Raw genomic sequence first — 12,193 nt, forward strand, 5'->3', positions numbered from 1 at the left:
CCATACAAAGCCACTTGTCAGTGCTTAAGTTTCAGTTTCACCAAAATGCAATCAATTTTCTTCAACTCTACTCCAACTAAGGGCACAAACATAAAAACTAACTCTCTGAAGTAAGCTGTAATAGCTAAGTATTTATTTTAATCCTGCTATTTGGTACATAAACCTATGCTGCAGTTATACAGTTAAGTCTCTTCCAAGCTTCCAGGAGAGCACGAATGTCCCAAAACAACTGCATCAGCACTAGAAGTGGGAAATTGATACTGCACCCAGTTATTTCTAACCTGTCCCACAACAATTTACTACCATAAGATGTTACCATGAATCTTGGACAGAAGTGCGCAATGGCACTTAGAAGACCTCAGTATTAAAAATCTACCTATCCAGTACCAGTGTAAGAAAGGAAGGACTACAAAGCAATAACACCACAGCACACTAACACCAATACCTGAGGTCTTTTGGCAAAAAAAGGCAAATGCTGGCTAAATGAAACACATTTGTTCATGTGCTGATTTTTCAAAATTTGTTTACAATAATATACTATTTAAATAAAGGTAAACAGTTCCCCAAAATGGGAACTTTTTTCAACTTTTGTAATAACATTTTTAGCTATTTTATGACAAATGATATCTCATTTAGAAATCTATTTGAATCTTATTTAAAAAGTTCAAATTCAATTCAACGTTTCAATTTAGTCTTTACTTTTTTGGAATTGTGATCAGACTGGAAGTCAGACATTTGCACAGCTTTATGCTATCCCTTAGCAACACAGATGGAGCACTTGGGGAGTAGGTGGAGTGGATTATGAAAAAAAGATGTCTCATTCTTTGCAGGAATGCAATATCCAAATCTTAGGTGCATGTGAAAAGAAGCTGTTTTAAGAGTGATTGGAGAATAGTACAGAGGTGATGGGATAGAAGCAGTGTAAAAAATACAGAGTACTTCCAAAAGAGCAGACATCTGACGCATCAGAAGATAAATTAAAAAAGAAACCCAAAGATTACCTAATAATTTTAAAGCTAGTTAGTGAGCCACTTAATATGTTATCTTGAGTTTGGAAAGCATTAATTTTACAAATATTGGACTTGGACAAGCAGTAGGTCTTTGTTCTTAAACCAGCACAAAACAGTGCCTTTCCAGTGCCAAAGTATCCCCTGTAACTGTTGGCAAATAAATGGGCTTATAACCTTACCATGGACTAACCATACATCATTTTGGAACTCTTAGATGAGGCCCTGAAAAGCACCAACTCAAGATCAAGTGGTCACATTTGCTGAAGTATGTGCATATTATGAGTCAGTACGTGACCATCACAAATCATGATATATTTGAGTCCATTCCCTTCCCAGAGCAACAATAAGCAGATGGATGCACAACAAAATGACTTATATGATGTAAGGAATTTACCAGTATGAGAACTTCCCACGGATCCTCCTGAGTATTTGGCACATAAGCAAAAAAAAAAAAACGCAAAGGAGTGTTTAGATACCTTCTCCAAAGAGCTCAAAAGGTAAAGCACCTAGCCAGCTAACAAGTTTTCTACACTTTCCACAACAATTGGATTAGGATCTAGCTGGCTAGACCAGTTATACCACTTCCCAGATGGTGTCTTATACAGTAGAAACTACTGTTTATTTTTTATGACTTCTTTTTAAACATGTATTCATTTTCTGATGTACAGAATAGAGCTCTTAAGTGCTGTTTTAAAGTTATCTGTATCCCATGATCAGAAGGTATTAAAGGACAGAATTTCATTCTCATGGTAGCAGAAGAATCTTGAATCTTAGTCACTGAATCAATTCTGTATCAACATAAAATCTGTCAAGTGTGGGCTGTTAAGAGGGAATGCTACTACACATCTAGCAGCCAGGCTAACACCATCCTCTGTAGACAGAGGGTGGCATAAAACTTTTGAGCAGCTGCTCCTTTTACAGAAATGAATCAAAGACAATGTGTTTTGTAAGTGGTGGCTCTTAGACCACTGACACAGCATGTCAGGATTTACAGCTACAAGGCACCAAAGCATAATGTATTACTACAATGAAACTAGTACTGGGACAGGTATAAAGGGTTAACAGAGTAAATAAAATATGGTTATTTTTAATGTCATGTCACCAGTGTATACATCTAACAGTTACAGAGGCATTTTCATAAATTTTGTCATAGGTTATACGGTTGGTTTGTGGGGTTTTTTCTCCTGTCTCATACCTGAAAGCTACAATTAATATTTACCTAAGATATAATTAACACCAAACACTGATGGATTCGGACATATCTTGCTCTGCAATCTATGCAGATATACAGAGAAATTACTCTCTGCAGGCATTTGCGAGTGCATAGCTAGAATTTTAACTGTTTAATCACCTTTGCAACACAGTATCAATAGCTGCCTTTCCATATCTGCAAAGCAGCTGTTATCCATGAAGCTGATTTTAGAAACTTCCTATAATTTTTCACATACAAATATTTCATTCTATTGAAATGCAACGTTTAATGAGTACTTTATCCATTTTTCAATGAATTAAAAAAAAATCTGGCTAATTTTGATTAATTTTTTCTGTAGCCAGCAAACCACTTTCACACTGAGGACAATCCTTGAAGCGTTACACTATGACAAATTTAATAATGGCAAAAAGACCCTTCCCCCCAAAGCTGCTTCCAAAAGAAACCGCAGGAGAACAAAAAGCATTTGGAGAACCCTACAGACAAAATAAATTAGTTTTCAAACTGTTAAGTCATTAGCATATTCATGAATGCTGAGTATTCTACTTACTAGGTCATTCATATTTGTCTGACTGGCTGGATGAATTTCTTCCAAGAACTCTAGCACATAGAATGTGTATCTGTCCATAAGATGAACTCCAATCCCAAGATCAGGTTGATGCTTAAAAACAACACACAGCAGTTATTGGGCATTTGCAGGACAGAACTCAGTATTTAGGAAAGGGAATAGAACGTTACAAAACTTAAGCATAATGGGGTTTTGTTCTTAGGCAAACTATGCAAAGAAAATAACCAGCCATGAAGAAACATACTGTTGACAAGCTGAATAATTCAGTATCTTCATTTTTCTAGACTATATCCTGGTAATTATGTTTGCCAGAAGGAACTCCTCCTTCTTACCACTCCAGTACAGATTTGTGGGCTGCCCTGGGCTTTTTAGGGCTTGAAAAACAGGGCTGGGAGAGACAGCTTATCTTACAGTACTGCACAGGTTCAAGTAATCCTGACCTGCTGGTTTTGATCTGGCTAGGATCTCTCTCCTATCACTCCTTCTGTAATTCAGCTGGGATATAATTACAGCAGGTAAAAGCTAGTGGGGTTTTTTTTTTTTTGGTGTATCAAGTGTAAGAAGTCCTAGATTCAGTATTCACCACACATATCTCTAAGCAGTCTTCCCATAAAATTTCTTCCTATCCTAAGCAATGTATATTTTGGCCAGCAAGCACAGAAATCCATCATTAGCCTGGTTCTTTGGGACAGCGCGCAAAAACAATCCAGAAAAGTACACTTACAGGTTTTGTCAAAACCATACTTTGTAACTAAATACCTTACACATTCAGCAATCAGAAGGGAAATTTTTAGCTAAAAGTCAATAGAACCTGTGCTTTTAACTCTGGCATTCTGAAAACTGTCTTCAGGATCACAGAAATCTACTTACCGATAAAGAATCCTCTCCTACTTGGCTGCTAGCCAAGGCCATTATATTAGGTGAATAAAATCGTTCATACATGGATGCTCCTTGACAAGTATCAATAATAAACAACAATTCATTGTACCTGAAAGAAATAAAACAGCCTACTTAACCGTCTCTCTTTAACCAACATATACACATACATGTTTTTTTAGTTACCAGGACAGCTGCTAGGAACCTAAGGAACAGAAGCTTTCACCCTGATTGATTGTAAGATGCAAGTTTAGTCAAAGCAATATATTTGAGCAGCTGTAACTGCAGGAAGCTGAAAAAAACTAAACCTCTTACTTCTGAATGCAAACTTGTACACAATTTTATGGACAACAGACAGTATCACTGCTGAAGGTAAGCAAGACCTACCAGTAAGGCTTCAGGTAAGCTTGAGAAATACAGCATTTAATCTCAAAATAATGCTTTTTTTCTTACCTTCTTTTCTGCCACATTTGTTCAAAGGCATCAGCAAGTTCTACATTTGTTATTTCTTCAGAATCTTGAAATTTTAGGAAACCATTTCCACCATGGCCTGACAGAAAAATCACAAGTTAGGCAAGCATGTAGATTAAAGAAAGATATTTAGCCCAGTTGACCATTTTGCTAAAAAAAGGCAAACACAATTCTCTTTCTCCAAACAGACTCCAGCAAAACAAAATATTAGTACAGTAAGAACAGTACATGTACATAATTTAAAACAGAAACTATACTTGCTAAGTACTGCCTTACAGGTTTTTTCTTAATTAGTATGACATGCTGAAAAAAAAATATTAATTCCTTTTGTTGATCTTTTTGTTTGTTTGGACTCCTGATGGGATCATGCTTTCAAACAGGCCCACCCCACTGAACTACAAACATCAGTAAATTGTACACAGAAACCTGTAATTACCCGTCATATATATCAGAATATTGCTTCTGTCATCAGAAAGAAGACGTTTAGATCGCGGTGTGCTTGGTGGGATTCTTCCTGTTAACACACGCAAGAAATTTTCAACAGTAACCTAAGAACAGAAACATAAAGTAGTTTTCTAAAGAGAAAAACAGTGATTAACAACTACAGTCTGGGTTACATACATTAAATAATGGAACACTAAAATACGTGGTGTATCTAACCAGATGTAATATTACAAGGTATAAACTGCACAAACGGACATTTTCTGCTTAAGGTTTTAGTGCAGGTTCACGATCGCATGCTACCTTTTACTTTATTCCATTAACATCACCCTGTTGCTTTATTAAAGCCAGTAAGTCTACTACCGTTACAATTTCTAAACACATTGTCATTGATCTGAAAACCTGTCAGTGTATAGCTTTATTCTGACAAAGCTGCTCACGTACTCACAAAATGCTCCAACATTAGTGTGTGTTACCATGGAAAAATAAAAGTTTAAATTTCCTTTGCAACTCAGGAAAGGAAAAACAAGATCAATTTTGGTTACGTAAGTCTGAGTAATCAGGTAAGACCCATCTGGATGGTAACTGTAAAACATCCTATGAAACACCACTTCCTCTTCATGCACATGTACACAGCTCAAACATTAACAACAAATCCATACTCAGGAAAAAACGTGATAAAAGGAATGTTCCTCTATTTCAGTGTTGTATCTTCACTTCTTTATGCAAAGATTCAGAGAAATAAAACATTTTCCATATACTTAAATATGCTCCTATAAACTTTTATTAATGATTATATAGCACTATTAAAACATGCAATTGATGCCCAATTTAAGACCAACTGGTAAAGACCCTGTCTTTTTGAAGGAATACTACACAAAAATGAAAAGGTGATACAGATTTCTATATAGTAATTTCAGTAATGATTAGGTTATGGCTTTTGTTTTGTTTTGATAAAAGCATACGTTTAAGGTTAGAAATTTAAGTAGGTCTTCCTAATAAACATTTCAGTTAAATGCCAAACTTTTCACAATGGTGTTAAATGTTTGGAAGATGAGACACTGAACAGCCATGTCCAAAGAAGAGAAATTTCAGTAATATGTCTGTATTCCTAAGACATACAAGGAGTTCCATATATTCTTTTAACCGTGGAAATGCCATTATATAAAATAGCCAACACACAACATATTTTTGTTATAGTAAACTTCAAATACAAAACCAAGTATCAAGGGAGAGAAAGGGTGTATGTTTTAAACCTATCAGTTGATAACAAAAGCCCAGCCCAAAACCACAACTTCACAGATGTTGCATAGATCTTTAAATGAACACTAAAAACAAAGACACGGTAATTTCATTAAAGTGCCAGTCACCTCGTAGCTTCTGTAATCCACTTCCACATCATCTCCATAGACATTCAGCTCCATGTTCTTATGACTAAACACAGTAGCTGGTTTGGGATTTCTGGGATTACATGCCATATCATCCGCCAGCATCAGGACAATGTGACTATGAAAAGTAAGACAAAAACATTTCAGCCATTCTACTTTCACATAACAGTCAAACAGAATCCCAAACAACACATCCCACAATTACAACAATAGCTTCTAACATTAAGAAAATTCCTGGAATTGTAAGTGAAACTTTGCTTGGTTATACCCTATTTCCTTATGTACATCCTCACTATTACAAAGATACCACACACAGAAATGCAGCTAGCTGTTATTTATCTACAGGATTAAGTGAGGCCAAAGATGAGCATGATAGTAGTTGACTTGAGCATACAGGCTTGCCTGGACATAGGCTGGCAGACCTCTTCATAAAACACCTGGAGATTTTTATGGGGCACTAAATCATTTCATGCAGCTCCACAGAAGAAATTCCAGCCTGTTTGCACGTTGTCAGACAGATAAATTAAAAACATTATGACAATTTTTAATTAAATTTGAGGAGCTCCTGAACATTTTTTAAACCATTACACATCTGATACACTACTGTATGAATACATGTTAATGGAATTTTCATGAAGAACACAAGTGGGTTGACACCAGACATTGTCTTTTTCATAGTACCAAGCAAAAAAAAAAAAACCCACAACACCCAGCATTTTATAGTACCAAGAAAAAAATGCCAGCACATTATAAAGCTGTTCCAACTTGCATGCAGCCGAAGATCTGTATTTCACCTGCCACGGTCAGGTTTGGGTCAAAATATAGAATAACAAGTAGTCACTAGAGACTGTAAGCACTAGGAAGAATGTGCCAGAGATGTCTGGAACAAAGTGAAGTTAGTTCTTTCCTTGGATAACCCTGTCTTAGACACAGTTTCTCCTTGACTGTGATCTTTGTGTTCTTCCAAACAATGCTACAAAAGGAAAGCTCCATATCCTGTAAAGAATGCTGCTAACTCAGAGACCCAGGCACAGAGTTATAAATTAAACTGTACTGCTATTTAAAAAGGAATTTAAAAACACGTGGATATGGCGCTTAGGCATAGGCGGACTTGGCAGTGTGAGGTCAATGGTTGGACTCTACCTTAAAGGTCCTTTCCAACCTAAATGATTCTGTTCATTTTTAAGATATGATTTTTAGGTTGGTTTGGTGGATTATTTTTTTTAAGTCATCAATATTTCGAATGAAGTTTTACAGCAAAGAAAGAAAAACAGGTAGAGGAGGAAAGAGAGAAACACTCAAATCCAAGAAAAATTGCTGCAAACAGGAAAAAATACGTGCTCTCTCTAGGTTTTCTCCAACATCTTACTCTTTACCTCAGCCTAAAACATTGCTGGCTTTTTGAGATTCATTTCCAAACTCTTGGGTATGGATAAGAAATGAATTAGGCTACTGAACAACAGAAATCTCCAGCCATGCTGCAGTTTTTGCAGTATTTCTAAAAGTGTCACCTATTTTGACCTTAATAGTGATGACAGATGGATGCAGAGAAGATATAAGTTCTCTGGCAAGGGCAGAACTAGTGAAAGAATTTCTAAGGTAGTGCCTAGGGCGCCTATGCTTCAAAGGCCATACAGGAGACAAGACAGATGCTTCTGAATGAGATGTGCAAAAACCCTGCCATATTTCTGCAGCTTTCAGCCCCACAGTGCTTAAGCAGTACATTCCCTTAGATTTATAGCCCCTCACACGCTTCCAAAAATTGGGTTTCAACACCCCCTTTAAACAACCAAGAAATCACTCACTCTCTTCTTTTTAAAAATAAACATAGGGAACAGGATTATACTGCCTTTGCATTCACAGTTGAGTGGAAGCTGATTGGGGACTCAATACTATGGTTCTGGACTTGGACAAAAAATTGCCATACAAATTTAATCGGGCAGAACATGCGCTTGGCAATGATGAAGCGGGCCATGTTTCTTTAACCAGACATGCTGGAGAAACTAACATTAAAAAGCAGGACCACCAGGATTCCCATAGAAGGCTATGGATACATATAGCCTGCTGTTCAATGGATCTTGGTGCCTGAAATTCACTTCCACAGTTGTTACAAGTAAATTGCACTCCAATGCATCCAACCGCTGGATGGAACTGTGCCAATACCCCTACAACTTCCAGGAAGACCACAACCAAAAGACACTGCTGAACAGTTTAATCACCTTCCTAATCCTGTTGCCAAAGAAGGGATACTATTTTAACCATAGTTAAAACATAACAACTATTTTGCGCTGTTGCTATAGAGAAGCACAATTTGTACGGACAAAGCTTCTGATTTCTCAAAGAACATCAGGCAAAATGGATTTTTCAAGGCTACTCTCAGTGTGTAGGAGCTGCTTTGTTCAGGGCCTTTAGAGACTGTCCATGTAGTTGCAGATGTGGAAGTCTTACATTTTACTACAGTTACAGTCACTAACATCTCCACACTGAGAGGAAATTAAAGTACAGCAGAAGCCATATCTCAGAGTAGTATAGTCATTGCTGAATACATTCAACAATTTTCACATTATGCTTTCACTGATTTACTAAATGGCACATGTTAGTGGGCAGATAGCGCCTCATGTTTTGATTCTAATTAGCCTATTCCAACTGGAAGTTTTATCATCTAACTTGTTGCTTTTCCTTTTCAACACTAGTGCTGCACTTTTCAACATACTGATGTGATAACATCCTTCCTTTTTACTTTTACCCAGTTAAACTGAGAAGAGAAATTTATTTTTATATTGCTTCAAACAGCAAGAACACTTCAATAGCACATCTCCAAGGAACTGTTTTCACCAGTATTCCCTCACCTATCAGGAATGCCCAGTCTCTTGACACTTCTGTATACTGAAAGCGTATTTGCCACATGACGGTAATTAAACCAGAATCGAGATGTACACACCTTGGGGGGGGAAAAAAAAGCATATTAAATAGAGTAAAAGATACAAATTGGCCTGGCACATTGCATCAGAAGACCGTGATTAAAGGAGTATCAACAAACTAGTAACAAATCAGAAAAAACATAGCAACACCAAGAAACATGACATAAGCTATATAAATCTTTGTTGCACCAAAGCAACAAATATAAATGAAATAAAGTTTTTTTAAAAAATCTTAATATAGTGACTCATGAAAAATTTATCATAAACCCCAACTAACTACAGAAAGCGGCACTTCAGGGAATAATTCAGCAATAGTAAGTGGATAATATAATTTTTTTCATTTGCTTTCCCCACATCAAATGGAGGAAAAATCAAAGAAAGAGTTCTCACAATAGCAAACCCATTCTGGGAGCATCCTTGCACAACGGCATAAGCGAATTCATGCAGAAGTCACACACATGGGAAAATACACTGAGGACATTTGCATTTGAGGAATCAAATACAATAAAGCAGCTAAGTGAGCTCTAACCAAAACCTGAATGCAAATTCTCAAAAATCTCAAAGGAGTTCAGGTTCTACTGTTCTAACAGGTGAAGGGCTGGGGAATCAGCCACTCTTGTACTTAAAAGTATTGCCTAGGTCAGATACTATTTCATCCAACCTCAAAAGCCTCAAACCAATGAGATTTCAAAAACCTTCAGAGGCAATGTGCTGTAGCTCCTTACTGCAGCATCTTATCATTGTCCTGAGTTCAATTTCAGTTTGCTGTTTTGTTTGTTCCACACCAAGGACAGCAATTCTCCTTTGGAGACAAATTTCCTTTGCTTTTACATGTCTCTCAAACAAAGGAAGAAGCATTTTAGAAGTTACTTTAAAACCACAAAAGTAGAGAAGCCGGAACAAGCATTTAAGACAGTTTTTTTACTTGTTCAGCTTTAAACGTACAGTTCTAATGAAAATACAAACATCTTTAAGTTACGCTATGTAACGTCTTTCTCTCTAGCCTTTTCATAAAAAGAAATTAGTAGTAGATTAAGCAATAACAAAAATTCATCCTGAAATGATCCCCTTGTGTCTTGATCATTCCATCAGTTAGGAATTCCAAAAAAGCCCGCGGGAATCGCTCCATGAGAACATTCACTCTTCAGCAAGATTTAAAGCTCTGAAAACGAACCGTGGCCAATCTAGCTGTGACATTTCAAAGTATTATCATCTGCCCCTTTCCTCCATTACCTCCCTTACAGCACGGTGAAAAAATGCATCTATGCTCTAAATATAGCTATTCACACTGCAGTGTATTAATTCAAAGTACTGTATGAGGTGGGATTGCAGTACGATCCCAGGCTTGAGGTGCCTAATAGCAGAAAAATGCTCCTTATTTTACTGGCATTAAAAATTAGCAGCAATTGTTAAAACGATTAATCATGAACTACTGAAAAAATATAACCAGCAAAGAATCTGTTGAGGACAGAAAGCACAGGTCCCTGGACCTACTTTTCCATCTTCTTGGTGTGTTTTATGGGTACTAATAAAAGCACCTTTTTGTTAATAGCATTGAAGTAGTACTTGGTATTTTAATAGTTTCAAGTTTCCACACTGTAGAATATAGAAATTATTCCTCCTAATTCAACTAATTACTATTATCTTTCCTTTTATGTTGCTCAATTTTTGTAGGTGTAAAACAAACAGCTGCTGAGCACTTACAATAGTGTTCTGAGACAAATTATTCATAAGACCTGAATTGTGATTAAGAACCAATTGTGCAGGATGATTCAAAGGTAATAAAAGATTCGTGGCAGAGAAAAAAAAAATAAGAACAGCTGATAGAAACATTATGTTGCCTAAATTTATTCTATTCTAAACCTGTAATCACCAGTTAACCGACTGAGTAAGAACAAAAATCAGAAATAAACTGTACCTGTCTGGTCAAAGAAATACACTTCTCTGGTATCAGAACTACACTTTTGTTCAATATGCAGTATGGTAATTTAATTGTTTTAATGCCATCAGAACTTTTGTTTTATGAATCCTGTCATGCAGCTAGATGTTTTGAGTGCCTGAAATGCAGTCATACTGAAAAGATGATTTTATTATAGTGTAATAGGTCTGGAGGCACCATTTCAAATATATTTATTTCCAAGTCTTTATCTTTCCACTTCTTTCAAATTAACAGAATTCTGAGTGACTGTTGCAATTATGGCTCTTGATGAAAAATTGCCAACTTTATTGGAAGAGAACAACCTGGACCATGCTTACCAAAACTGCCCAGTTATTTGTATGTCCGCTTCTGAAGAATTGTTCTGCTTGATCCTGAAAGATGGAGACAATATTATATGTTTTTCAGCAATAAGAAAGAAATGACCGCTTGTACTTTTTGTTGTTTGCACAAATCAGTATTCAATGTATATGTTTACCACACCTTAACACTGAATAAACCTTACAAAAGCTTCAAGAGGTAGTTTTTCTTATTCCGTTTTGCACATTTCATGCAGTTAACGACTCCAGATCTTTCCCTGAAACTTGCTAAATAACAAAGTGGAAAAAACCTATTAGTCACTTGCACCTTTGTCAAAACAAAAAACAAAAAGCCCACACCTGCCTATTTCAAAGTACGCTCAAGGAACAAGATAAAGTGATTTATCAACCTACAGTTTCCTCCTTAATAAGAAAAGGGGCTTGGATTACTTTCTATTTTCATTGTTCCTCTCATCTTTTCAAGAGCAGGTAAGTGAACCTGCAATTTTAACCCATTTTAAATCTAAGATGGGCACATTTACCTTCAAAAATCAGGAGCCATAACTATAATAACCTTCTCTATAATGTGTTCTTCATAGTCCCCACTGTGCTTTGTAAAGGAGCGGGCCCTTTGTCTTTAACAGATAGCATAAATCGGGACACAGAAAGAGGGTAAGACTTCCCAGAAGTAAAGCAACAACTCTTGTCACAGCACAAGAATTCAGACTTACTGATTCTTAATCAGACTCTCTTAACTCTGAGGGGCACTGGGCAGATGATGCTTGTGGTCTTACACAAAAAAAGAGTAACAGAAAAAGTGTTTCTTAAAATATATGTAAAGCATGGTGTACTTCAAGTAACAATTTGCAGTTTAATTAGTAATCCAAAGACCCTACAAATATTTATATTGGCTATTTTTTGTCCTATTTGTAGTTTATTTCAAGTATAACCATTTGTTAATAAAGCAGAATACAAAGGCAAACAACACTCCAGATGCAGTGTGGGTACTGTGCAAAAAAGCGTAATTACTTAAATATTAAATTATCCCGCCTAAAAAAATATCGTGAGCTCCT

The 12,193-nt window shown here is 36.4% G+C and overlaps 1 protein-coding gene across 1 annotated transcript in view; it reads right to left on the reverse strand.

Moving 5' to 3' along the window:
• The window catches only part of PIGK (phosphatidylinositol glycan anchor biosynthesis class K), a 68,302-nt gene that overhangs the window by 55,327 nt on the left and 782 nt on the right, over positions 1-12,193 (reverse strand). The window contains exons 2-8 of the mRNA XM_056355917.1: positions 11,142-11,195; positions 8,814-8,905; positions 5,947-6,082; positions 4,572-4,683; positions 4,118-4,214; positions 3,659-3,776; positions 2,771-2,881 (exon numbers count right to left, since the gene is read on the reverse strand). Of these exons, the coding sequence (XP_056211892.1) occupies positions 2,771-2,881; positions 3,659-3,776; positions 4,118-4,214; positions 4,572-4,683; positions 5,947-6,082; positions 8,814-8,905; positions 11,142-11,195 (720 nt within the window). The remainder of the gene's footprint in view (positions 1-2,770; positions 2,882-3,658; positions 3,777-4,117; positions 4,215-4,571; positions 4,684-5,946; positions 6,083-8,813; positions 8,906-11,141; positions 11,196-12,193) is intronic.

This window comes from Falco biarmicus, chromosome 11 (assembly GCF_023638135.1).
Source record: "Falco biarmicus isolate bFalBia1 chromosome 11, bFalBia1.pri, whole genome shotgun sequence".
NCBI classification, from domain to species: domain Eukaryota; kingdom Metazoa; phylum Chordata; class Aves; order Falconiformes; family Falconidae; genus Falco; species Falco biarmicus.